The following is a 27629-nucleotide window of genomic DNA, read 5'->3' as shown; positions in this document are numbered from 1 at the left end:
GAATCTCGGCTCTGCCTGTTCAGTAAGCCAGCACCTTTTCAGTAGGAGACCTTTGGCAAGTCTCCCTAACACTGCTACTGCCTATAGAGCGCGTCCTAGTGGCTGCAGCTCTGGCGCTTTGAGTCCGCCAGGAGAAAAGCGCGATATAAATGTTCTGTGTTTGTTTGTTTGTTTTGTGAAATATTGCACTGGTGAATTGATAAGGGGGGTCTGAGGGCAATCTGAGCGTGTAGGCGGGTGATTGGGTGCCCGCAAGGGGCAGATTAGGGTCTGATCTGATGGGTAACAGTGACAGGTGGTGATAGGGGGTGATTGATGGGTAATTAGTGGGTGTTTAGGGTAGAGAACAGATGTAAACACTGCACTTGGGAGGTGATCTGACGTCGGATCTGCGGGTGATCTATTGGTGTGGGTGGGTGATCAGATGGCCCGCAAGGGGCAGGTTAGGGGCTGATTGATTGGTGGCAGTGCCAGGGGGTGATTGATGGGTGGCAGTGACAGGGGGTGATTGATGGGTGATTGACAGGTGATCAGTGGGTTATTACAGGGAAGAATAGATGTAAATATTGCACTGGCGAATTGATAAGGTAGGGGTCTGAGGGCAATTTGAGCGTGTAGGCGGGTGATTGGGTACCTGCAAGGGGCAGATTAGGGTCTGATCTGATGAGTAACAGTGACAGGTGGTGATAGGGGGTGATTGTTGGGTGATTTATGGGTAATTAGTGGGTGTTTAGGGTAGAGAACAGATGTAAACACTGCACTTGGGAGGTGATCTGACGTCGGATCTGCGGGCGATCTATTGGTGTGGGTGGGTGATCAGATTGCCCGCAAGGGGCAGGTTAGGGGCTGATTGATGGGTGGCAGTGCCAGGGGGTGATTGACGGGTGATTGACAGGTGATTGACAGGTGATCAGGGGGATAGAGGTATACAGTACACAGGGGGGGGGGGGGGGTCTGGGGAGAATCTGAGGGGTGGGGGGGGTGATCAGGAGTCCCCAGGGGGTAGTTAGGACCTAAACAAAAAAAATAGCGTTGACAGATAGTGACAGGGAGTGATTGATGGGTGATTAGGGGGGTGACTGGGTGCAAACAGGGGTCTGGGGGGGTGGGCAGGGGGGTCTGAGGGGTGCTGTGGGCGATCAGGGGGTGGAGGGGGGGAAATCAGTGTGCTTGGGTGCAGACTAGGGTGGCTGCAGCCTGCCCTGGTGGTCCCTCGGACACTGGGACCACCAGGGTAGGAGGAAGCCTGTATAATACACTTTGTAAACATTACAAAGTGTATTATACACTTTGTATGCGGCGATCCGGGTGCTAGTAACCCACCGGCGCTTCCGAACGGCCGGTGGGTTACAGCGCAAGGGGCGGAGCCAGGCGCCCCGGCGGCCGATCGCGTCACAAATGACGCGATCGCGCCGCCCATGCCCCTACAAGGACCACCGCCTTTGGGCATGAGCTGGTCCTTGCGGGGTCCACTTTCCGGCCGCCTCTGTGCGTTAGGCGGTCGGGAAGTGGTTAAGAAGATAATTGCATAGGTTTATATACCTATTCTCCTACTCTTGGGAATGCAAATGGGTATGTCAGACATTCCTTGTACCATTTTCCTTCTGATTGTCATCTTGTTACTAATAATTCCAGGTTAAATATTTGTTTTCCACATAGTGCATCCAAGCAGCCAGTACCCCTGGAGCAAGAAGACTGGTGAACATTGTAGTAATGATGAGAAAGAAAAGCGGACACAAGGATCTAGCACACTGTGCACCCAAGAGAACAAAGAGAAGAAACTGGAGAAATTGTTTCGCCACTTTGCAGGTTTGGTTCAGATTTTTTTTTTACCACCATAAATATAATACCACGTATTCAAAAAAATAATTTCAGTTTTATGTTCATGCCTGCGGGTTGATTTACTCACTATTCTTATATATATTGGGTTTTCTAGCAGAGAGATCTCTAGGGGGTTTGTGCTGTAGTGTCAGGTAGTCAGCTCCCATGATTTCTGACACACAGATTTCTTGTGAACTACTTCAGTAGTGAAATGTGGCTTGGGCTCTAGCAATGAGCTGTCTCCTTAGATTCTAACTATGGAAGTGTCGTAGTTGGCAGTGAGACCTCTCACACTTTCTGACACAAATGAGCACAAAAGTATAGTAAAGTTGCTGTGCACAATTTCAGTGCTACCTAAAGAGACGAGGAAGCTCATGTTGCGTAACTAGACCTACCGGTAGCTACCTATGTCACATGATCGTTGTTAGAGTAATGCGCACTACTCAAATAAGAACAGTACGTGTCACCCTAGTAACACAAGTTGTGCTAATCACACATGCATGCTACCTAGTCACTGTAAGTGACAGTAAAATTGCACTCCCTGCACACGGCAACTTTACTGTACTTTTGCGCTTATGCCCAATGATCTCTCATTGCTTCTGACAATAAGCTTTTCCATTTATGGTTTCTGGTTAGTACCATGGATTAAGAAGATTGGTGCATATATAATTGTATTAAAGCATATCTGGTGATGTGTATTTGTCAAACACAAAAATGGCAGCTGGGGCTGCCTCAAACGTAAATGCACAATCCCAAAGAGATCGCGCGCAGGCTGCGCGCGCACCTCCTGCTTGGTGGGCGGAGCTCCGTACTCGGGAGACTGTTAGACGGCGAGAATGCCATCTATTTACCGTACAGCACTGTGATCAACAGCAGCGCTGTACTGGGGACAGCTGTGTGACATGGCTATCCCCCTGTGGGACATAGGAGCGATCTGCTGTGATAGGCTGGCTGGGGGAGGAAGGGAAGGAAAGTGAATAAAAAAATACTGTTTTCAATTAAAAAAAAAGAATACATAAATGTTTATAATAAAATAAACAAACATGCTGGGGGCTATCAGACCCCACCAACAGAGAGCTCTGTTGGTGTGGAGAAAAGAGGGGGAATCACTTGTGTGCTGCAGTGGCCTATTTTACAAAAAAAAAGGCATGGTCTTTAGGGGGTTTTTCACTGTGGTCCTCAAGTGGTTAAATGGGCACCTATGGCGGTGACCGAAAATTTGAAATGTGTTTGCTGTATTGACGGGTTGGAGATTAAGGATAGTCAATAGGGGGTTAGTTAAGATTAGGCTTGAGGGGTGGTTAAAGTGAAGTGTGGGGGGATGGTTAAGGTTAGGCATCAAAGAAGGATGGTTAAGGTTAGGCATGGGGAGGTGGGTAAGGGTAGACATGTAGGTGGGTTAAGGTTAGGCATCGGTAGTGTGGGGGTTCAGTGTGAGAATAGGGTTAGGTTTAGCTGTAGTAATTGCTGTCCTCATTAGCACTGCATGAGTTTAATATTGGTAATTTAGCCAATAATCTATCATTTACTTCTGGGGGTCCAAATTTCTGGGCGCCCTTTTTTCATTTACACAAGTTATCTAGGTAATGTGAGTTGCAGTAATTGTGTAATACATGCTATGTAATTGATGTAAGTAATGCTAAAATTGCCATGCACTCCTTGCGCACACCACCTTTAACATTGTTTAGTAAATATGGTCCATGGTGTGCACCCTGAAATAATTTCCTATTTAACCTGTGCTGTGTGGTGTGTTATTGCCGAGCAAGGCAAATGTTTAAGGATGACACGTTAATTTATGTTGTGGCTGCAAACACATTGTTTTAGCACATATAAACGTGCATTGTGCAGGGGGATTTATGTTTTATCCGTTTGTAGAAGAAACAGTTTTTTGGTGAAGAAAAGTAAACCTGAACCGAGTAAAATTATTTAAAATAAGCACATGATGTATCGGCAAATGCATATTACATTCTTACATCGCCATGAGTTCCACTCAGAAGCTCACCATTTTCTTCCAGCAATTCCTTCCAGTCCTTAAAATATCTTGTTAGACTTGTCTCTAAGGAGCCTTTAGAGAACGATCTGTATATTAGCTTGGTTGGAACTCTGATAGCCAGGAAATTGTAACTAGATGGAAGGACTCAGACCCACCCTCCCTGAGAGAATGGGGTACAGAGCTGAGTAATTTCTTTGACTTAAAGAGAACCCGAGGTGGGATTTAATTATATTAGTGGGACAGAGGCTGGTTGTGCACACTATCACCAGCCTCTGTTGCCCTATGGTGTGCCCCCAGGACCCCCCTGCGATCTGCTGTCCCCTCCGCCGCGCTAGCGACACGCAGCGTGTCGCCAGCACAATGTTTACCTATGCGGTGTTTGTTAGCGCCGCTCCCCCGCCTCCTCTGTATCGGCGCTACCCGCCCACGTCCCTTCCCTCCCGCTGATTGGAGGGAAGGGACGTGGGCGGGTAGCGCCGATACAGAGGAGGCGGGGGAGCGGCGCTAACAGACACGCATAGGTAAACATTGTGCTGGCGACATGCTGTGTGACAGCAGATCGCAGGGGGGTCCTGGGGGCACACCATAGGGCAACAGTGCCCCGCTAATATATTTAAATCCCACCTCGGGTTCTCTTTAAACATGTGTATATATTTAGAGGGTTAAGAGCATTTGAAATAACATTAACTATTCCTGTCTGCATTGATGCCTTTCTATACATGAGGTTAAAGACAGAAAGTGGAGGAGAAGAGTTATAAGCAAATCTAGACTGTTAGGCGGAGGGCAAATGGCTGAGTGTGTGAATGATAGCGTTTTTCAGTTAAGATATGGGTGGGTGTGGATGTAGGGATGCCTGACAGTAAGAATGATCAAATCCGGATATGGTAGTAGTTTGTTTCTCTTTTTTTTCTTGTTTTGTTTCCTCTTTGATAATAAAGTTTGCATAACCAGCTATGATGTTAAAGGTAACCCATCCCAAGAGGGTGCTGATGAAGCATGTTTTAACATTTGGATTGGTGGCATGCTACCAAAACTTGTTGGAAACATAACAAAAAAAAACCAGCTGAAAGCATTAGGGCCCTTTTTCACTATATCAATTGCTGTCAGTTATAACTGAAAGGACAACTGATGTGCAGACTAGGGTGGCTGCAGCCTGCCCTGGTGGTCCCTCGGACACTGGGACCACCAGGGCAGGGCTGCAGGGAGAGGAGAAATACATTGTTAAGCAGACTACATGGGAGGTATGTAAGTCATGTGTATGTTTATTTTAACTTTTATTTTTCAGTTCAGGTTTACTTTAAGAAGGTTCCTTGTGTGACATATTACAAAACATGGCTTGTCATAATTTGCTTGCTGTTTTGTAGGTTTGAAAAAGATGTGCTTTTTTTGTAGTTGAGGGTTTATTATGGATGTGTACATTTGTTTTCTTTTTTTTTTTTTTTTTTTCTTTCTCTTTCTCCTTCTTTCTTCTTTATTCTTTATTTATCCAACAATAAATATTTTCCATCATCTTACAAAAAGGAACAAAAAGATACCAGTACAACATCTTATACATATATTCCTGAGGATGTCCCTACCTCCCTCCCCCAATCTTCCCCAAATCTGACCCGCCTTCACTTTTCCCAGGGCAATTCTTCTTCTCTCACCTCTTCCTACTCCATTTCTTATTAGCCCTGCCTCCTTCCTAACATTTCTCCCATCTTGGGGAAAGGCCCTTTCCCTATCCTCAGTTTACATTACCCTCTAAGAGGCACTGGTATAAGATTAGAACCACCACCCAAAAGTTTAGATCACACCCAGTGCAATGAGTAAATACCCACCGGTCTCATCTGTCTTTCTCTTCTCGCAGACCAAGGTTTATACATAATGGCCTCAGCCCCGGTGCTCCTCCGTGTGCCACCTCCACCAACCACTCGGCCTCCAGCAGATACCCGTGAACCAAGGCCTATGTCTCCCTGCCCATAGGCGAGCCTCCCATCTCCTTCTGGGCGCTATATCATACCCTTCTCATACTCTTCTGTTTCTCTGAATTCTAACCATTTACCCCACCCCCGATTTTCTTTTCCCTTAATTATACTTGAAAGTTCTTCCATCTGGTAGATTTGGTCAATTTCTATAAACCATTCCCTTCTGGAGGGAGCCTGTTGACACTTCCAATTTCTTGCAATTAGAATTCGAGAGGCATTAATTAAGTGCATCCCCAGAGACCCTCTATACTCTTTAATCCCTTTTTCCACCAAATGTAGCAAATATACCTCTGGGCCTGACTGAGCTAGTATTCCAGCCAGTTCCCATATATATTTCTTTACCTTCTCCCAGTATCCAGCGAGGCCTCCACATGTCCACCAGATGTGCATTAAATCTTCTCTTTCCTTACCGCACCTCCAGCATATTGGGCTTGCCCCACTCATCTTATTTAATCTAACTGGCGTATAATACCACCTCATTACTAACTTATACCCAGATTCCTGTATTCTAGTGGACATCGAGGCCTTGTATGTCATCCTCACAATTCTTTCCCATTGGGTGCTCTTCCAATTCCTCCCCATGTCCCCCTCCCACTTTATTTTGTACTTTAAAGTATGGTCTTCCTCCTCCTCCAATATTTTATAAATTTTTGCTAATGTTTCCTTTGTCGATCCCTCCATCAGACAGAGCCCCTCAAACTGAGTCAGTTCCCTTGACAATGTCTCCCTCGTACCCAATGTGAGAAGGAAATGTCTAAATTGGTACATGCTCCACCTATCTATCTGCGTCACCTGAAGTTGTTCTGCTATTTCCCTTTCATCCAACCATCTACCTTTTCTAATCATAGAGCAAATCTGTGGGCTTCTTCCCATCCCCCATTCTCTATAGCTTCCTTTTAGGCACCCCGGTGGGAATCTGCTATTTCCCAACAATGGCATAAGGGGAGAGGGGCTCATAGAAATCTCCCTCCTACTACTTACCTTCTTAAAAGTTTTCAAGGTGTTTTCTACCAGTGTGCCTGGCATTCGATAAGCCTCCGATATATATGGGAGCCAGGGGGCTTCCCTCAGTTCACCCTCTAAAAATTCCTTTTCCAACCCCACCCACTGTTTAGAAGCTTCGTTTTTATTCCAATCAACCACCCTAGTACAGACAGCTGCCTTGTCATAATTTGCTTGCTGTTTTGTAGGTTTGAAAAAGATGTGCTCTTTTTGTAGTTGAGGGTTTATTATGGATGTGTACATTTGTTTTCAGTCTTTTCAGTAAGAAAACAAACTGCATTTGCACATACGTCCATTTCTATTTTTATGTTACTGAGGCGTGCTTCATTGAATTGCAATTCGCAGCTATTGTTAGCTTTTACAAGCAAATTCACTGGGAAAGATGTTTACAATATGCCAGTTTAATGTTGTGCTGTTTAAATGTAAATTTGTTTCATTAACATTAAGTGATGTGCAGAGCTGCTTCAGAGAATAAAACATTTTGAACCGTTCAAGATTTCATTTAAAGGGTTGTATACAGAAAATATACTTAATGGCCATCTTAGTTAGAGCTCTTCATGCTTAATTAACTCACTTGTTGACTTATTTTAACAATCTGCATTCTGAATGCTATTGCCAGCATATTAGGTAAATAGTACAAGTGTAGGGTTTCTTTCACGCTACAAAGCACAAATGCACTTGTGATAATGCAGTGCATTCACACACCTTTTATGCATTTGTTATTGGTTATTTTAGTGTTTTTGTATTCAATAGTGCGATTAAGAAAATGTATTTTAAAAAACATAGATAAGTAGCCCGTTCTCACACCTACATAAAATGCAATGTTACATGCCTTCATGTATGAGTGTTCAGGAGCAGTTAGAGCGACCAGATGCATTTATGTCACTGGAGGGACATTTTTACATATTCTGGTTGTTTTTGTGAAGATTGGAAGTATGTTTGCCACTTTTGTGGCATTTTTCCTCATCATTAACATGATCCAATACCGCCAAAGAAGAAGCATCTGCCACTCCGTGTTGCATGCGCTCCATTGCCTCCATGTGGACCCGAAAGCTCTGCCCCGATCTCCGTTTGGATCTTACTTGTGCAGCATGGATCAAGGAGAAGTTGCGCTGCCAGTGAACTCTGCCCCCAATCCTCAGTGGCTCTCCCGTGCTCCGTGCACTTGATTTGCGCCAGAAAGCTCTGCCACAGATCTCTGTTTGGGTCCTCCTAGTGCTGATTGGAACGGGGAGAAGCTGTGCTGCTGGGATCCTCTGTTGTAATTGGGTGAGTTTCCCCGATGGGACTGCGTTGCAAAATGAGTAGATCAATGGTGATAGGAGAAAGCAGCAGGCAAGGTGGCTGACAGGGGACTGTACTTATTTATTGAAGAGATCCTGGACAATTGTGATAGGTGAGGACAGCAGGCGTGGGGGCTGTGCTGCTTTATTTAGGAGATCCTGGACAATGGTAATAGGTGAGAGCAGCAGTGACAGTGTACTGTAGGTGGGGGTTATTGCAGCTGGGGGGGGGGGGTAGTGGAGATTAGTGTAGGTGGGGATAGTGGGGGCTACTGTAGCTGGGGGACAGTGGGGATTAGTGTAGGTGGGAATAGAGGGGGCTATGACAGCTGGGAGGCAGTGGGGATTAGTGTAGGTGGGAATAGTGGGGGCTATGATAGCTGGGAGGCAGTGGGGAATAGTGTAGGTGGGGGTTACTTTAGCTGTGCAGGCACTGCAGTGTAGCTTAGATTGAGACAACTTGGGGGGAAAGCTCCACAAGACGCCCCTGCACCATGGACGAACCAGGTTTAGAATATTTTTTTTCCCTGGTTTTTGTCCTCTGATCCTAGGTGCGTCTTATGGTCCGAAAAATACGGTACTTACCTTCATCTGCTTCTTTCCACTACATAAAGTGTGTTGGATGTGTTGTAATGTTTATGTGTGTGTTAAAGTAACATACAACAGTTCATCTTTTAATAGATTACATGTTAAACTCTCTAAAATATCTAAAGAAAAAAACTCTATTACAAGAAAATGCCTTCCCAATCAATGTTTAGTTAATTTTGGAAGAGCTATCAATCAAGCATTGATTGAAAATGGCAGGTTTTTTTTTTGTTTTTGTTTTTTACTATTTAACGTGGTGGGTGCTACAATCTGATCTAATATTAAATACCGCAAGGTGTTACACCCAGTAAACTATTGATATCAGGTAGATATAGATTGTTTGCTTGATCTATAGTCAAATTAATACTGTATTGTAGTTTTTACAACTTTTCTAATCTGCGTAACGGAATACATGCCAAAAGAACACAGATTTTGAGTAAAAAAGCAATGTATATTATATTAACATAAATCAGTGAGAATTGTGGTGTCTCCACCGGTTTTGTTATTTTTAAATTGCAGCTTTTGTTATTTTTAAAGTTTGAAATATAAACGGTAAGTCTGTTTGAAAAAAAAAAAAAAAGATGGCATTTGTACCATCCTTGTTATTGGCCTGCCATGGGTAAATAGTATCTTCCGAAAGTCACTTTCACACCATGGAAAGATTGTTGATCACATTGAGATCACTATTATTTTAAGGATACACCAATCAGGGCTTAAAAGATGACCAATCGCAAATGTACCAAAGCATCCTTAGACTTTTATCTCAAGAAATACAGTTTTTTATTAATACAGGCAGTCCCGAACGAGGTAGGGACTGTAAGTTCGTTCTTAACCTGAATCTGTTCTTAAAGGAAAACTTAAGTCAAATAAAAAAAATGACATTTACTCACCTGGGGCATCCCTCAGCACCCCGAAGCTGGATGGTGCCCTCGCAGCCCCGCTCCGATCGTCCTGTCCCCGCCGGCGGCTACTTTCGGTTCGGCGACAGCCGCCGACAGGCTGGGAACGCGGCTGATTTTCCGCGTTCCCAGCCGCTGCTATCACCCTCTATGCTGCTATAGCGTATATATAGACGCTATAGCAGCATAGAGGGTGATAGCAGCGGCTGGGAACGCGGAAAATCAGCCGCGTTCCCAGCCTGTCGGCGGCTGTCGCCGAACCGGAAGTAGCCGCCGGCGGGGACAGGACGATCGGAGCGGGGCTGCGAGGGCACCATCCAGCTTCGGGGTGCTGAGGGATGCCCCAGGTGAGTAAATGTCATTTTTTTTATTTGACTTAAGTTTTCCTTTAAGTCGGAACGCTATGCCATTTCTATCCTCTTTGCCCCGTGTGTGCCCCTCTTTGCCTCCGGTGTCCTCCTCTGTCTCCCTCTGTGCCAGTTTGTCCCCTTCAGTGCCTTTTTGTCTCCCACTGTGCCTTTCTTTGTACCCCTTTCCTCTTTTTAAGTAGCCAAGTGCCTGAGTATTAGCAGCCTCTGCATCAATTTATAAAGGTCCCAAATGTAGCACTGATTACACAACACATACATCAATAACAAAGGGCATCCACAAATCACACACTATGCATCCTTGGTGACTGGCAACAGGGGTTAACAGGAAAGATCAAAGCATTTTTTTAAGCTCAGGATGAGAGTTCCAGGCAGCTTTCTGCAGCCCTCTGGAGTCATGTGACATCATAGGAAAAGTAAACGAAAGCCTGGGGGATAGTAATCTACTGTGTCCCCAGCAACAGCAAACAGCAACACGTGGTGGGGGAGTCGGATAAAAAAAACAACAATCGGGCAGCGTGATGACTTACAGCCTCTGCTCTGCCGTTGTCATGAATGATCGATTCTCCTGCATGAAGCAGTAAGTGACTGCACACTGAGAGAATGTGGGCCAGTTAACATAGTCTACCCCATCAGCCACTCCGCCTCCTGCTCCAACTAGCTCACAGCACTGCTTCCTATATATCATGTGACATACAGGAAGCTAAGCAATGCTTTAAGCCCAAAACTGCTGCCGCTGCGGAAACTCTCGCCGACCCGGGGAAGTTTGAAGCTGCTCTTTCAAACTTCCACGTGCGGGAAATGACGTCATTGCGATGGCATCAGGCCGTTCGTATCGGTGGGTCGTTCGTAAGTCGGGCATTTGTAAGCCGGGGACTACCTGTAATTGGGTTTTTTCACCACACAGTTTTCTGTACATGTACATCACACTATATTATGAGTTTTGTGCAGTGATTTCAACTATTGGATACATTGTTTTAGAGACAAGCAAACTGCTATTGCAGAAATTACATATGTACTGTATGTCTTGTTATGTATCTTGTAAGTAGCAGCAAATTTTAATTAAAAAATACTTTCAGTTCAATTGTTCTGTTTACCGGGCTTATCCTTATGTGGATTATAAATTTAACTCCCCCCTTCTTTGAAAAATAAAAGTGTGTGTAAATAATACACATGTTCTCTTCAATACTTTATCTTCCCTTATCTGACATCTGCTCCCACTGATCCATAAAAAAATTTAAAAAATTCCATCTTCTGCCACTCATAATTTGTCCCGTAAGTGTCTTTATGTTTATGGCGGCTATTCATATATTTGAGAAGGTTTTGTCTCAGGGAATTAACTTGGATTGATCACTCTGAGTTTGCCTATGGACCTTTTCTTGAACAGTAATGTGTTAGTTGTGGGTTTGTCTCTGCTTTCTAGCACAGTTTGTGGTGGCGAGCTTGCCACTTTTGTTCTGTTATTTGTTCATGTTGTGCTAATCCCTTGGTTTGGCACTGTTGTAAAACTGAAAATGCACAGCAAAGTTTGGCTTTAGCCACTTCACTACTGAAGGGGTTTTCCCCTTCTGTACCAGAGCAATTTTTACTTTTCAGTTGTCCTTCTATTATTTCGCCTATAACTTTATTACTGCTTATCTCAATGAAACGATCAATATCTTGTTTTTTTTCGCCACCAATTAGGCTTTTTTTGAGTGGTACATTTTGCTAAGAATTATTTATTTTCTGAATGCATCTAAATGGGAAAAATAAGAAAAGAGTGGAAAAAATCATTATTTCTCAGTTTTTGGCCATTATATTTTTAAAATAATGCAAGCTACCATAATTAAAAACCATCCGTTTTATTTGCTTATTTGTCTTGGTTATTAAAATGTTTAAAATATTTCCCTAGTACAATGTACGGCTCCAATATTTTATTTAGGAATAAAGGGGCATTTTTTCAATATTGTGTCCATCACTAATTACAAGCCCATAATTTCATAAATAACATTAATATACCTCTTTGACATACATATTAAAAAAGTTCAGAACCTAAGGTAACTATTTATGTATTTTTTTTATTTGTCATTTTTTAATATGCATATCATTTATGTAGGTAACTATGGGAGAGGGTGGGAGGTAAGGGGTTAATTTTAAATGTAATGGTGGTTCTTTTCATAAAAAAAAAAATAAATGAATGAAGTTGTAATTTTACTATCTGGCCACAAGATGTGCTTGCGCATTATTTCCGATTAGCGTACTATAAGTACGCTAAACAGGAAGTAATGCATGGATGTGTTACTCCGGTAGTTACAATGACGCAGGCATCTCATTGACTGTGTTCCCATTCATTCATCTCCCCTCTAACAGGCAGTGATGAGTACCCGTGCAGATGCGTGCGCGGGAGTGAGTGGCTGCCATTGACGAATATCTACGTCCCTGGGCAGGAACTGAAGTCCTTCAGGACGTAGATATACTGTCGCAAACCACATAAGTAGAGGTAAAAAACAAAAAAGAGCAGAGAATACTATAAGGTGCTGTAGGCAAAAGGCCCAGTCAGTTTCATAATAGACTTTGTCTTTGATGTATCGTTCAAAAACTCGAGTGTAATAGTTCTTTAAATAAGACATTTTGGTGTTATGATATAAAGAGATACTGTACCTCATTGCTAGAGGGAGCTGTGATGTAAAGATGTGATCACTGAAGGAGAAATCTGGTATTAGAGTCTGACCATATAATCCTGAACATCTGAATGATATAATGCAAGCATAAAATCTTAATTCCATAATGCAGGTGGAATCGAAATCAGGAGGAAGTTCCTGGCATTTTTTCAGACAGTAGGTTTTTCAGCTTGGAAGGCTGGAAAAATAGGACTTTTTTTGTGTGTAACCGGTTAATCTCCCTTTAAGTTGAAACTGTTTTTAAATATAGCCTTATCACTTTTACAAAAATGAATGTGTACTAAATATTGCTAGTGTTAAAGGGATAACTGAATTTATCAGTCTATGCTCATTGCTCAATAAGACAATAGAGGATATTTAAATAATATAAATAAGGCTAAAGACACCTCTTCAACTTTTCAACTGTCAATCATGAAGGTGCAAGCTTGCTTTGTAAATGTATGGAGGAACAGCTTTCTGTCTTCCTATTCTCCTGGGGAATCAGTTGAAGTGGGACACTTCCATGGTGACCTTTCACATACACATATACTGAAGAGTCAGCTATGCTTTCAGAATCAGCATAGTTAGAAAAACTTATAGCTTCTAAACTGAAAAAAAAATGAAGGAATTACGATGGTGATAGCTGGCCTCAGAGAATGAAGTATGTTGAGGCAACCTGATCTAAATATATTCTATTTAGATGACTTGAGAGATAAGGGGCTCGATTCACTAACCGGTGATAACTCAGTTATCACGTGTTAAGGCTTTGCACGTGCAAACTTGCGTGCTAAGCATTTTGCACGTGCAAAATTTATGCCGTATGCGTGTTGAGTTTTAGTGCGCATACGGCGCTACGCGTCATGCGCTAAGTGCTGTACGCCATTGAAATCAATGGCGCTTTGCCCGCTCAGCAGATAGAGTTTGTTAACGTAATTATGAATGGTGGTTACATTAACATGTGCGGTACTGTAACGCGGCGCGCATAAAGTTTTACACATGTCGCAGAATGAAATATATACAGTAATAATTAAAGATTTACATTCCGCTAGCGTGATCTGTAGTGACTTTGCGTGGCAAATATCATTATCATGGGAAGTCACTGCAGCTCACGATACTTTGCGCGCGAAGCCTTATGCGCGTAAAGCTTTACGCGGATGTTAGCACGTGCAAAGCAGCTTTTCACTGCCGTGCTAAGTGTTAGCACGGCTTTGTGAATCGAGCCCAAGATGAGATAATACCTTGAAAAAGCACAATAATAGCCAAACTTTGAGGAGCTCAAACCTCAGTTATTATTGTGGCAGGCACTGAATATTAGCCTTAGGAGGTGGGCTTCTAGTCTCAAGAAACACATCACCATAGCGCAATTTGTTTTTTTTTTTGTCATATATTTTATTGTGTCATCTTTAAGGTATGCCACCTGCTCACTCCATCTTCCAACTTCTGCCTTCACATACTGGTTTAGTTGCAACTAAATCTTCTAGGCACAGGAGCAACTTCTTCCCCTTAGACTGTACCTCCACTTAATGCAGAACCAAGTTATTCAATCCGGCACCTACAGCAATGCTGAAACTGCATTACAGCACAGGACTGGAAAATAAATGCTTTTTACCCTGTTTGCTACTATTTTAACTCATATACTGTCCTTGACTTGTAATATCTATACTGTCTTTCCTTGAATCACATTATCTGTGTCTGTTATTGCCATATCAAATTCCTTGTAAGTGCAAACTTATTTGACCAAATTGAAAAAGGATTCATAGAACACAATTTTGAACCTCCAATTCTTAAGTCATAACTCACCAAAATATATCAGAATTTAGGCGTGGTAGACATTCTGCATATAAAGACTGGCACACACATTTGCTAAAATAATTGTATTTATCAATAGATTGAAATGATAACAAAACTGTACAAATAAGGCAGCAGATTATATATACAGCATGTACATGCAGTACAGTATATACCTAGTACACCTACCGCATGTGGTATATTTTTAAGGAACAGTACACAGGGCGACATTACAATCCGGGCAATAGAATCTGGTTTCTTTCCGGACTTTCTTGCCCTTGCTATCAGTCTTGCTGCAGCATACAATGCACATCCTCGTTGGTGTAGCTTTTTTTGGAGTGGGAGGTATGTGCTCCATAAAGTGACGGCCAGTGAGGTGCTCAGGATTTACAATGTACGATGCACGACGCCCAACTCTCTCGCATCTGCTGTTGTCATCTGGTACTTCATGCAGATGCATTCGCACATTTTCCAAATAAAATTCCAAATAAAATCTGCATGCGTAACTGGCCTGTCACTAAGATGAAAGCGTTCCAAATGCTCTGTTCCAGCAGATGACAAAATATTTTTTCTTTTCTTCTGTTTGCGGACTGCAGGGTAGAACATCATCGCTTGGTCAATTCTGTCCACCCCACCCATTGTGTTATTATAGTCCAGAATGTCCAGAATAACTTGAGGCCTGTCAAGGACTTTACCTCCTCGTGTTCTGGAGGTGACAGATGATGCATCATGGACAGTGCTGAGCACACAAACTGTCACACCAGCGGAGTGCCAACATTTTCCTCTTCTGCCAGACCACAATGTCCCCAGTTTTTAGTTTTTGCTTGGCGAAGGCTGTTGGCATTTCTCGCCGGTTAGGCCAAACAGTGGCGTAGGCATCAGTTTTGTTTCTGATCAAGATGTCAAAAAGTTCAGGGGAACTATAGAAGTTGTCAGTGGTCATACAGTATCCCTTGTTCATCAAACGCACCACCAAAGTCAGCACAGGTGAAGTCGCCAATCCATGGCTGTTGTGTGAGGAAACGCGGAAAAGCCGCCGCGTGTGCCAAGAGGCAGGCGGCTGACTCCGCGTCCTACGCGGCGGTTTGCTTGCGTCTGGTTGTGTGGTGGAACGCGAAAAGCCGCCGCATGTCCTGACAGCAAAGCGGCTGTTTGCATGCAGCAGCATGTGCTTGGTGTGGCTGGGTCTGTTAGTGCATCTAGGCAGATGGAGAGCTATGCTCGCGCGGGCCTGAATTCAGGACCTTTATACCTGCAGAGGAAGTGTCAGCTGATCAGGAAGGTCAGCTGATTCCTGCAGGACTCATGATTGGCTGAATGGTTCGGGCGGGGCAGCAGAGTCCAGCAACTATATATTCTGCTGCTTAGTCAGTTGCTGGTTTCCTGTCGTTGCAATCACTTCGTGGTAGCACGCAGACCCTTAGTCAGATCCGAAAGTGTGCCGGGACCAGCTGGAGCTGTAATCCTACACTTAGCTAGATTCTGTTGATAGTCTAAAGTACTAGTTTGATTGTGATTATCTGTTATGACTTTCTGCCTGTCTGACTACACTGCCTCTGTCTTCTGATCCTGTACTTTGTTTGTCTGTGAGTTGCCGACTTGGCCTTCCCGACCCTGAGAACTATCTCTATCGCTAGGAGATAGTTCATGCCTGTATGTGCTGGGCACCTGCTTCACAGGGCCAGCTCTGTATGTGCTGGGCACCTGCTCCATAGGGCCAGCTCTGTATCTGCTGGGCACCTGCTTCACAGGGCCAGCTCTGTATGTGCTGGGCACCTGCTCCATAGGGCCAGCTCTGTATGTGCTGGGCACCTGCTTCACAGGGCTAGCTCTGTATTTGCTGGGCACCTGCTCCATAGGGCCAGCTCTGTATCTGCTGGGCACCTGCTTCACAGGGCCAGCTCTGTATGTGCTGGGCACCTGCTCCTCAGGGCCAGCGCTGTATTTGCTGGGCACCTGCTCCTCAGGGCCAGCACTGTATGTGCTGGGCACCTGCTCCACAGGGCCAGCTCTGTATTTACTGGGTACCTGCTCCATAGGGCCAGCTCTGTATTTGCTGGGCACCTGCTCCCCAGGGCCAGCGCTGTATTTGCTGGGCACCTGCTCCTCAGGGCCAGCACTGTATGTGCTGGGCACCTGCTCCACAGGGCCAGCTCTGTATTTACTGGGTACCTGCTCCATAGGGCCAGCTCTGCATTTGCTGGGCACCTGCTCCCCAGGGCCAGCGCTGTATTTGCTGGGCACCTGCTCCACAGGGCCAGCTCTGTATTTACTGCCCCAGGGTCCATCCTGTATTCATTGGGAACCTGCTCCTCAGGTTCCTCAAGCTTGTTACTATTCTTCTGTATTCTGATCTTGTACCTTGTCATTCTGATACCCTGTTGCCGAACCTCGGCTCGCTCTTAGACTCTGCATCTGACTCCTGATTCTGTACCCCGATATTTCTGATACCCTGTTGCCGAACCCTGCCTGTTTATTAGTCTCCGCCTCTGCGTTCTGAATCTGTACTGTATTTGTCCGTGTGTTACGACCTCGCTTGCCTGACTTCGAGAACTGACCTTACTGTTAGAGGCAGTTCCCAGATCTGTTAGTGACACTCTCTCCTAGGTGTCACTCACGTTCTGTCCTTCCTACGCTCCGCCTGACTCCTCCCCCGGGAGAGTCCAGGCCTTAGGAAGGAATCTGTATTGCTGCAGTACTTTATTCTGTACGGCACTTGTTTCTGAGGCTTAGTCCTCGAGGTATTACTGTTGCACCAAGCACTTACACTACTCAGGTGTTCAGAGGTTAGCGTTATATCGGATTATCGGTGATACTGCAGATCATCGATAATCGGGTATATTCTGCATTCTCGGTGATACTGCAGTTCACCGGTAATCAGACCCTCTCTCTGCTACACTGATTGTGACATGTTGAAAGCAGGGTTAAATTTTGTCCCTTTTCCGGTTTACATAACGCTATTCCAAATGTATTGCGTTGATGCCTTGCAAAGCATATAGGACTTGACTCCAAAGCGGGCCCTCTTTGATACAATATACTGCAACCAGGATAGTCTGTGGATGAAAGCCTGATGGCCTACAAGGGCACTTATGTCCCTCTCGGGTACATAACTGTTCCTGAAGTTTTCCACCACCAGCTGGTAAACCTCCCAAATTTTTTTCAGCTTGGGGCAGGGTGGGTGGACTTGTCGAAGTTGGTGTTGTCTGCAAAGTGCAAATACTTCATAATAAGTCAAAAACGGGATTCTGACATTACCGTGCCAAAGAAGGGGGTGGCGATGATCTTGTTTGTAGACCAATACCACTTCTGCTGGGACTTCCCCACCACCCCCTGCAGAATAATTAGTCCAAGGAACAGCCACAGGTCCTCCTTGGTGACCAGCTCCCACGTCCTGCTCCTTGAAAAGGACCCTCGTGGAGCAGCTAGTTCTTGCGTGGCATAGCGGTTCGTCTCCACCACAATTTTCTCAATGACAGCTTAATTGAAAAATAGCTGCAAGTACGCCAGGGGGCTGTGATCACGCTCAACCTTCAGGTTGGGCTCCCCAGTAAAAGGAAAACATGGGGGAGGTGGCAGAGCCTAAGTAGTGTCGATTGGGCACCACACCCGTGCATCACTAACCTCAGTGTCGGTGGTGATGGAGTCACTGTCGCTTTCCAAATCAGATGACGACAGGTTAACAGGTGCGTCACTGTCGGTGGAGTCCGCCAGCGACTGCAAATCAGAATCGCTGTCCTCGAACTCCATCAGCACTTCCAGGGTAAGACGCCTTGAGGCTGACGCCATAGCAGGTGATGGGCAGGTGACAGGCAGTGAGAAATCAAATATAGGCAGAGGCGGCAGACAAAGAGAGTAGTCGTAATTCAGGAAGAGGTCAGTACAAGCAGCAGGCAGAGGTCAGTACAGGCAGCAGGCAAAGAGAGTAGTCAAAATGCAGGCAAAAATCGGTACTCAGGTAATCAATCAAAAGCAGCAGATCACAAAAAGCACACAGCTCACAAGCAGGAAAGCAAATGGCTACAATGCATTGGATACAAATGTATTTCATACATTTGTATCCAATACACGCAGAATAGGGCCAATCAGTGCTTTGCATTTTCAAATTTCCCGCACCTCCCCCATGACGTCACGACGCCCGACGTCACGTGCACTGCCAACACCGCAGCTCCACTCATCTGATTGGCCGCCGGGTCCCTGGAAGAAGAGCGGGGCTATGGGTATCCTGGCAGCCGGACAATGACTGCAGATCCTGGGGGAGAGAGGCTGGAGTCCCGGTGCGCAGCGCTGATCATGCGCGGGACTCCAAAACACAAGGTAAACCACTGATTTCGCTACCCCGACCTGAGCTCTGGGTGACACGTCGCAGCATTTTTTTCCTACTCCGAGTTTAGGTTGGCGTTACCACCAGGGAGGTTAAAGGGACCCCGAGCAGTAACTAAAATCAAAACTTTCCCTTTCTCAAAACTAGGAAGTGTCGGCCCGGGTGTCGCCGACAACGAATCCACCAGCGGGACCTGCAGAAGAGTCAGGATGATGGCAGGGGGACTTTGCAGCCTACGGTGGGTTGGAGAAAGCCCCAGGTAAGTGAAAGTTTTGATTTTAGTTACTGCTCGGGGTCCCTTTAATGATAACAGGAACACCATACTTTATGTGAATAGCTTGTCACAAATCTGCATAATCTGTACAAAATAGATAACATCATAGCCTTTTTCCTTCGTTTTATTTTCACCAGGTGTAAGATGCCCATCTACAGTAGATGAGAATACTTATGGGACTTCGATGGGATGGAATCCACTTTTAGTAAGACTATGCTTTTAAAAACGTTTTTGTAATGTTAGTAACAGCAGAACAGTATTTACTGTATGAATGTTTTTCTTTGCGATTTTCATGGTCTGAAATGGTTGTTTTCTGCATTATACATTGATGAAGCATCATTCGCTAATCAATGAAACAGAAAAATGATAGAACTTATAATCTAGTTTCTGTTTCTAGTTATGTGCAGTTCTGTTTGTAGTTACTGTATGTGTATGTCTGGTTATTACACATTTTTGCCCGCTTATAAATCTGAGAGCACATTGTCTGCCAGTCGTTTACCAACTATTATGTTTTCCATGGGTCTGTAGCCCACACAGAATATTGCTATGGCTTCTCACTGTTACTCTTGACAGTTTTCCTTGCTAGTTAGTGCACTTTGTTAGCATTCGGAAGTCACCCTGATGTTGGTATTATTGCAAGAATACTGCTTCTTCAATTAAAGTATCTTTACTGTGACTTTATTTCATGTTCAATATCTCAGATTTGTTCAAAGTACAAATCTGAAAAGAAAAAAAAAAAAAAAAGATTTGCCATTAGTTAGCTTTTACTGCCACAAAATTGATAGCATGAACTGATGGCGAAGATTATTTTTAAAGGTTTTTCTAGTTATTAATGTGCATGAGAAATGGCTATGTCTGCATTGAAGTCTGGTTCTCGTGTCACAGAAATGTGATGAGAATCTATGTAGTTTGTCATGTTACAGTGTGATATCAGGACCATGAGAGCTCTTCAGCTGCTATACAACTATGCTACTGATGCATGGATTCTGCATGTAACATTTTTCTTTCCTACAGGTCAGATTTAAAGAAGTAAGCGGCAGCTCTGAGGCTAGCTTTTATACTGCGGATTCTGAGCTGTCTGAGAAGAACTCACAGCAGGAGGTAATGACATAAAATATGTGCGTGAAGACAGCTGTAGGAAAGAAAACAACAACATTGCTTTGCAGCTTTACGTCTATGTCACATGGACCATTCATTGCTAGCAACATGATCACTTGAAGGAATCACACTTTAATTGACAGCTCTAGAGAGGCGACCCATGTCACACAGTGCTTAGTCATCAAGTGCTTCAGTCAATGCCTTGTGTTTGTATCACCAATTTTACCACCTCCATGTAATATAAGGGTCAACAGCTATTGAATACTATGAACAGATTGTATAGGTAAGCTCTCATACTACATGAAGGTGGTTAAATTGGGCAGTGATTGGCCAATTATAATTGAAGGTGTGTACCAGGCTTTAAGGTCCATTCACACATGCAATTTGTGATGATGTTTGGCAAATTTTACTTCTTCCATGCAGTATGAAAGCTTGCCTACACAATCTGTTCATAATGTTCACAATCTGCTGGCCTTCACACTACACGGAGGTGGTAGGGTTGGTCATTGATTTGGCAATCAAAATTGAATGCGTGTATGCACTCTTAGCTGGGGAACACACATATACTTTTTATTGGCCAAAGATTGACACATTTTACCACCTCCATGTAGTATGAGGTTGAACAGATTTTAAATAATCTGAATACATTGTGTAGTTAAGCTCTCATAAATAATTGGTGTATCGTCCAATACAAATTGCATGTGTTTATACACCCTTAAGCCTGGTACACGCATCCAACTTTGACTGGCCAATTATTGGTCAATTTTACAATTTTTATGTAGTAGAGCTTGCCTACAAAATCTGTTCATAGTATTCAATATCTGTAGGCCCTCATACTACAATGAAAAAGTGAGTCCAGGAGCACCCACAATAAGCTCCAATGTGAAGTGTGTGCCAACATGCTCACACCGAGGGCTCCCAAACAGCAAAGTCCACAAAGGATCGGCACCACACGAAGAAGTATTAATAGCTCTGTTGCTTTATTAAATCATTTTAAAATTACAGCAACGACAGCCTGCTGTGTCGGCCCAACTGACATTTAATATTTTTGGCAACTTGAGAGAGGGCAGTCAGGCTAAAAAAGGGGGCTATCTTTGCTGTCATTTTAAAATGATCTAATAAAGTATCAGAGGTATTAACCCTCTGGGCGATACAATTACATCGCCCAGAAGGGGGCGCAGCACTTTTTTTTACATTTTTTTTTAAATCATGTAGCTAGCCTAGCGCTAGCTACATGGTAGCCGCTGTGCAGCGGCATCCCTCCACCCCCTCCGATCGCCTCCGGCGATCAGCACAAGCAGGAGATTCCGTTCAGAACGGGATCTCCTGCTTGGCTTCCCCCGTCGTCGTCATCGACGTCGTGACGTCAGAGGGAGTCCCGATCCACCCCTCAGCGCTGCCTGGCACTGATTGGCCAGGCTGCGCAAGAGGTCTGGGGGGGGGGCTGCGCGGCACGGCGGGTAGCGGCGAGCGGCGGCGATCGGAAGTTACACGCAGCTAGCAAAGTGCTAGCTGCGTGTAACAAAAAAAAATTATGCAAATCGGCCCACCAGGGCCTGAGAAATCCTCCTGCGCGACATACCCTGAACTCAGCTCGGGATTATCGCCCAGGAGGTTAACCACCTTGGCGGTAATGACGAGCTCAGCTCGTCCATTACCACCACAGTGTATTGCTCAGCCCCTGGAGGGTCTTTCTGGCCCAAATTTTCGGAGGGGGTGTAGCTAGCAGTTGGCTAGCTACATCACCCCTCCGATCGCCGCTGGCCCACTTTGATCCCCCCGATTGCCACACTTTTTGTTTAGCGCCCCCCCCCCCCCCCCCCCCCGGGAGCCTGAGCCGGCGCAGCCTCTCCATAGCCTCCAGGGGTCACTATGGCGGTGATCGGAACTGTGCATGACGTCGATGACGTCAGACGTCTTGTCCGATCGTTGCCATAGCAATGCCTGAAGCTATGGCGGAAGTCTCGGCCATCGTGGGATTTCGGCCAGGTAAATATCGCCGACGGCGAGCGGAGGGGGGGACTTGGGGGGAGAGTATAGCTAGCCTAGTGCTAGCTACACTAAAAAATAGCCTTTTAAAAAAAAAAAAAGCCACCCATGGCCGCACCAAATAGAACGCTAGGGTGGTTAATACCACTTTGTGTGGTGCTGATCCTTTGTGGCCCTCATACTAAATAGAAGTGGTAAACTTGGTCAGTTATTGGCCATTCAAAATTGCATGTATGCTAGCTATGCCCCCCTTACGCTTGGTACTCACTTTCAATTATTATTGACCGATTCATTACCAATTTTACCACCTCCATGTAGAATGAAGGTTTACATACACAATCTGCTCATAGCATTCAATATCTGAAGACATTATACCACATGAAGGTGGTAAAATTGGTCAGTTAGTGAACAATCGTAACTTAAAGTCTGTACCCGGCTTAAAAATGCTTAACGCTAACCATACTCCTGAACTACCCATGAGTCATATCCTGGTATATATTTTCAATTATGATTGGCCAATTATTTACCAATACGGGGGCGGATGTGGACTGGGGGCGCATGCTGCAGATTCTCTGATCGCTCCATACCGCTCCAGATAACCAGCACGCAATGGAAACTGTTCCATTGATGTGAATTGGTTTCAGTTCGGCCGCTGTGCAGTGCGGCTATGTAGCCACATTGCACTGCGTGTAGTGGAAACCGGCCCTAACCTGTACTCATGCTAGCTTCCCAGGTGAGGCTACCTTGGTGAAGTTCTATCTGGTATGTGTACGGGTTTAAGTCATGGTATTGTGGTAGATAGGTTCTCATTTTACACGTTTATCTTTGTGAAGATGAAATAGCACAATATGACAGATTCCATTTTCCTGATTGCAAATTCCATTTTTATTTCTACTACAATAGTTGTTTAAAAAATGTATGTACCACCGGGGTATTGGCCACCCCACAGACTCTCTGGCAATACAGCACGGCTCTGTGTCCTGGTGACATCACAATTTTCAAGCCTTCAAATAAAAAAATACTTTAATTGCATGAAAATGATTAAACTGTTTATTATTAAATGTTCAGCATTATAAAACAAGCATGAGTCAAATAGTGTGTGATCCCTTTAAGGACGCACTGCATAAAAACAGCAAAAATACTCATGAGCAATCACCTCATATGGGTATGCTGCATGTGGCTTTTCATTGCTAGGCAACTCATTGTGGCTACAGAGCTTGTAGAGCAGCGTAATTTAATAGTACCTAAGCGGTGCAGGCTCCGTTAATGCCTCCCAGGTAATGCAGTTTATCCTCTGCCCATTTAAAACAGAGACCTTAGCCAACAATATTTAAGCATGTATATGTAAAACATGCATGTACCTAAATAATAAAATAAGATAAATACAATAAGATGCTTGAACCATAAATACAATTTGCAGAATGCCAATGTGTGGCAACATTGACCTAATTCAAAGACTGAGACAGTTCCTTTCATGCAGAACACAGTAGTGTTTCCAGGCTGAAAATGAATGCACTTTGTGTCACTACAGCAAGTTTTTAAAGTAATTCATGTTACAAAAAATTACTGAATGCATAATTTCGTAAACTGTATGTTTGTTTTTTGCATATTTGTAGACTTTGAGTGATGAATCAAGCAAAATTAGTGGAGAATACAAGGACGATTGCAGCCTTTGTTTGATAGACGGAAGATGTCAAAATTGTAGACGAGGTAGCTTTCCTATACTGTATAGGATCCCATAGATATGTACATATAGTGACACACCTGCATGACACATGTGGTGGAAATATTGAGTATAAACTAACATCGCCAATTGTGACAAATATATTTAAACAAGTCCATTATACAGTACAACAGTTTTTTCAGAAATGATGTGATACTGTGATATCTTAACCACTTCGCATCCAGACCTTGTTATCCCCTAATGGACCAGAGCAGTTTTGATGTTTTAGCTGTGTCCCTATTTAATCAGCAATAACTTTATCCCTATCCACGACACCTAAATGATACATATATCATTTTTTTCTCAAGACAAACAAGCCTTTCATTGGGGGGTATTTTGTCCCAAGAAGAAATTTGTTTAATATGCATTTTAATGGGAGAAAACGGAGAAAAATGCATTATTTCTCAGTTTTTACCAGTTTAAAGATACAAAGTGCTACAGTAGATAAAAAACATGCCTCCAGTATTATGTCCCCTAGTATACATTGCCAGGTGTATCCCCAGTATCAGCCCTCCAGCATAGCCAGATGTGTCCCCAATATTAGTCCCCCCCAGTATAGACGGATGTGTCCCCTGTATTTGCTACCCCCCCCCCCCCAGTATAGACAGACAGATGCGCCACCAGGATCAGTGCCCCTCGTTATAGCCAAATATTTCCCCAGGTATGTGTTCCCCCATTATAGCCAGATTTGCCCCCAGGATAAGCGCATACCCCAAAGATTAGTGACCCCCCTCCCCATTATTGCCAGATTTGCCCCCAGTACAAAGTTCCCCCCTCAAAATGACCAGATGTGGTCCAATTGCTTTTTCCTCCCTATTTGCACATTTCACCAACCCCCAACAGGGGTCCTCGCACCCCCAGTATGGATAGCCAGATGTGCCCCCCTACCCAGGCAGATCACTAAAAAAAAAACAGCTGCAAGCAGCCTGTCTCACCTTGCCTCGTTCCTGCGACCATCTTGCAGACGGAGCCTTTTCACCACTCTGCACTGAGCCCCGTGATGCCGAGTATCCGGGTCGCAAGTGAACTATGGTACGATGTTAGTCGAGGGGCAGAAATGCAGACATCAAACCAACAAACATTGATTCTGGTGATACCTTTAATGACTAACTGTACACGGTTTATTGCAAGCTTTTGAAACGTTAAGTTTCTTCTTCAGGCATTATACAGAACTGTATCAGAACTGTGGTTCAGTTTTAGGCTCCCTGCACACAGCATCCGATTCCGATATTTAATCGTTTTTTACATCCGATTCCGATTTGTAATCATTATTGTATGCTGCATTTTTTTCTCTGTTTTTCTGTTGATTTCATTCAGGGAAATTTAGAATTGCAAATCGGAAATGGAATCGGAAAACGGATTTGCAGTGTGCAGGGAGCCTTAAGCTTATTTAAAAGAACAACTCCCGCAAAACCAAAAGGCAATAACTCACATCACAGTTTATTGACCATGAACCCACAAGTTTCATAGGCCTTTTTACAAATGCTGCTGCTGAATTCACTATACAGGACTGAGGCTTCCACAGGGGCAAACTGGGCAATTGCTGAAGGCCCCAGAGATGGCTGCCACGCCCAGTGAGTAGAGGTCGCCCGGGCCCTTGCAAAGTATGCGCAGCGGAATGTACTCACCTCTCCGGCTGGAGCTTCTTTACTCTGTGAGCCTCCATCTTCATCCTCGAGGTGTGCTTCTGCTCTGTGACCCACCATGCCATCAGGTCACAGAGCAGAGGCACACCGTCAGGAGGAACTTGGAGGCTCACAGAGTGAGGGGAAAGGCATCGGGAGACCTCATGTTATTTGGTGCCATTGAGCTAGAATTGGTCCTGTCACTATGTCCAGTCCAAGTTTACTTATTATTTTTTTCAGGTACCCTTTAAAATAATCTGTAACTCTATAAGGCTGGTAGGCTAGAAGGGTTTTTTGTTCGGCAACTTTGAAAGCAGTATCCCTGCATTCCTGTGACTCAATATATATGAGGTGTTACAGTCTCTGCTGTGGAAATGATACGGAAGAGAGATACTGTGTTTAGGCAAGCTTGCACGCTTATCATTCACATTTGCACTTTGCACTGAACCGCGCATGACGTGGAGCATCCCCATTCAGGAAGAACTGTCCAACCTTCAGCCCTGAAAGTTGCCGGTAATGGAGCCGCCAGCGAGACTGGGAGAGGAGCCAGGAGGACGCCGGGAGCCTCGTGGCCTACGGTGGGCTGGAGGAAGCCCCAGATAAGTACCAGTTTCATTTTTTTTTATTGCTCAGGGTCCCTTTAAAACTCATTACTGCAGGTTCTCTTTAATTATATGAAGTACTTTGCCAAAGTACTATTAGGGCCAGTACACACTGCTGCGCTTGCGCTGCACATTTAAAATCGCATGTGTTTTTTAATCGCAAGGTCTTGAAAATCGTGAAGACCTGTACACACTGGTGCGATGCGTTTTTTCTATTTTCATGAAGACTTTGCAATTTAAAAATCACATGCGATTTTAAAAACACAGCGCAAGTGCAGCAGTGTGCACAGGTCCTTACTGTCTAGATTTTTTTCATTAAAACATTATATGCAATACATTTTTCTTTTATTATTATTATCTTTATTTTACATTTTTTTCCAATATACAAACATCATAAAAATTCAATATACAATATAAGAAAAAGAACCACCAACTTTTTACTATACACAGTGGTACATCTATATTACACACTATAAATACCCCCTCCACTCCCTATATTACTGTTCTTTACTATTACACCTTATAACACGTGTAATCGCTTATCCCATTATCAGGGCTGCTCAAATCCGGATCCGGGAGACATCCGGATAGTTCTATCCAGATATCTCCCAGTAACCTGTGCGGGGTGGGCGAGAGGGTCAATCTTACCTGTCTGACGTCGTCTTCGGTCCGTCCCTCGGCGCCTCCAACGATGAGGTCCAAGCGGTGGCCACGTGATTACAAACACTTCCTCCTTCCGGGCTGAAGGGGGAAGTGTTTGTAATCACGTGACGTGCGTGGGGCGCATCGTGGGAGGCACCAAGGGACGGATGAAGAAGACGTCAGACAGGTAAGATTGCCCACCCCGCACACGTTTACTGGGAGATATCCGGATAGCAACTATTCGGGTATCTCCCGGTTCCGGATTTGAGCAGCCCTACCCATTATGTGTTTTTCGTGACCTTTCCCGCATCCAAGATTTTCATACACCGCCTACACACACCTCTCAATTCCCTTCATCCAACTTCCATTCATTCCCCTCCCCTCCCCCCGTGGGTCAGCCCATTGCATCTTTGTTTTTACTCTCCTTTACCATGTATCTCCTGTCACTTGCCGCTTCAGATGGCTACCCTCTATTCTGACTTCCTCCTCACTTTCCCATATTCGTCTGAGGTTTTAAATTTGTGCCATTGCTTCCATCTCTCTTCATGTCCCTCTATATCTCCGTGTACAAAACTAGTTAGTTCCTCCATCTTCCAGACCCCCTCTATTTCCACAAACCATTCCCACAACATTGGGCTCTGAGTCGATTTCCTGTGCCTTGCTATGAGGGCCCTAGCTGCATTAACCAGCAAGCTCTTCAGAGACCTCTCATATTTCTTCAATGGCCACTCATTACAATGCAGTAGAAAAAAAAGCAGGGTCCTCCGGGGGTTCCTTCCCTGTTATTTGAAAAATATAGTTTTTAACAGCCTCCCAAAACACCCGTATTTCTTTACACCCCCAAAAAATATGCAGTATATCTCCCTTTCCCTCTCCACACCTCCAGCACAACGCTGAAATACCTGGGTACATCCTACTCAGCCTCTCAGGTGTAAAGTACCACCTAGCAAATATCTTATATCCTGCTTCCTGCCCCCTTGTGGATATAGATGACTTACTTGCCAACTTAG

General features: G+C 44.4%; 1 protein-coding gene across 9 annotated transcripts in view; it reads left to right on the top strand.

The window, feature by feature from the left end:
• Positions 1 to 27629, top strand: part of TEX14 (testis expressed 14, intercellular bridge forming factor) — a 477154-nt gene that overhangs the window by 411510 nt on the left and 38015 nt on the right. For all 9 annotated transcript variants that reach the window (XM_068268626.1, XM_068268628.1, XM_068268627.1 and 6 more), the window contains 4 exons: positions 1660 to 1809; positions 19078 to 19145; positions 19955 to 20041; positions 23644 to 23737. In XM_068268626.1, the coding sequence (XP_068124727.1) occupies positions 1660 to 1809; positions 19078 to 19145; positions 19955 to 20041; positions 23644 to 23737 (399 nt within the window). The remainder of the gene's footprint in view (positions 1 to 1659; positions 1810 to 19077; positions 19146 to 19954; positions 20042 to 23643; positions 23738 to 27629) is intronic.

Source organism: Hyperolius riggenbachi, chromosome 2 (genome assembly GCF_040937935.1).
Source record: "Hyperolius riggenbachi isolate aHypRig1 chromosome 2, aHypRig1.pri, whole genome shotgun sequence".
Taxonomy (NCBI): domain Eukaryota; kingdom Metazoa; phylum Chordata; class Amphibia; order Anura; family Hyperoliidae; genus Hyperolius; species Hyperolius riggenbachi.
This window is presented reverse-complemented; position numbering and strand designations above follow the sequence as displayed.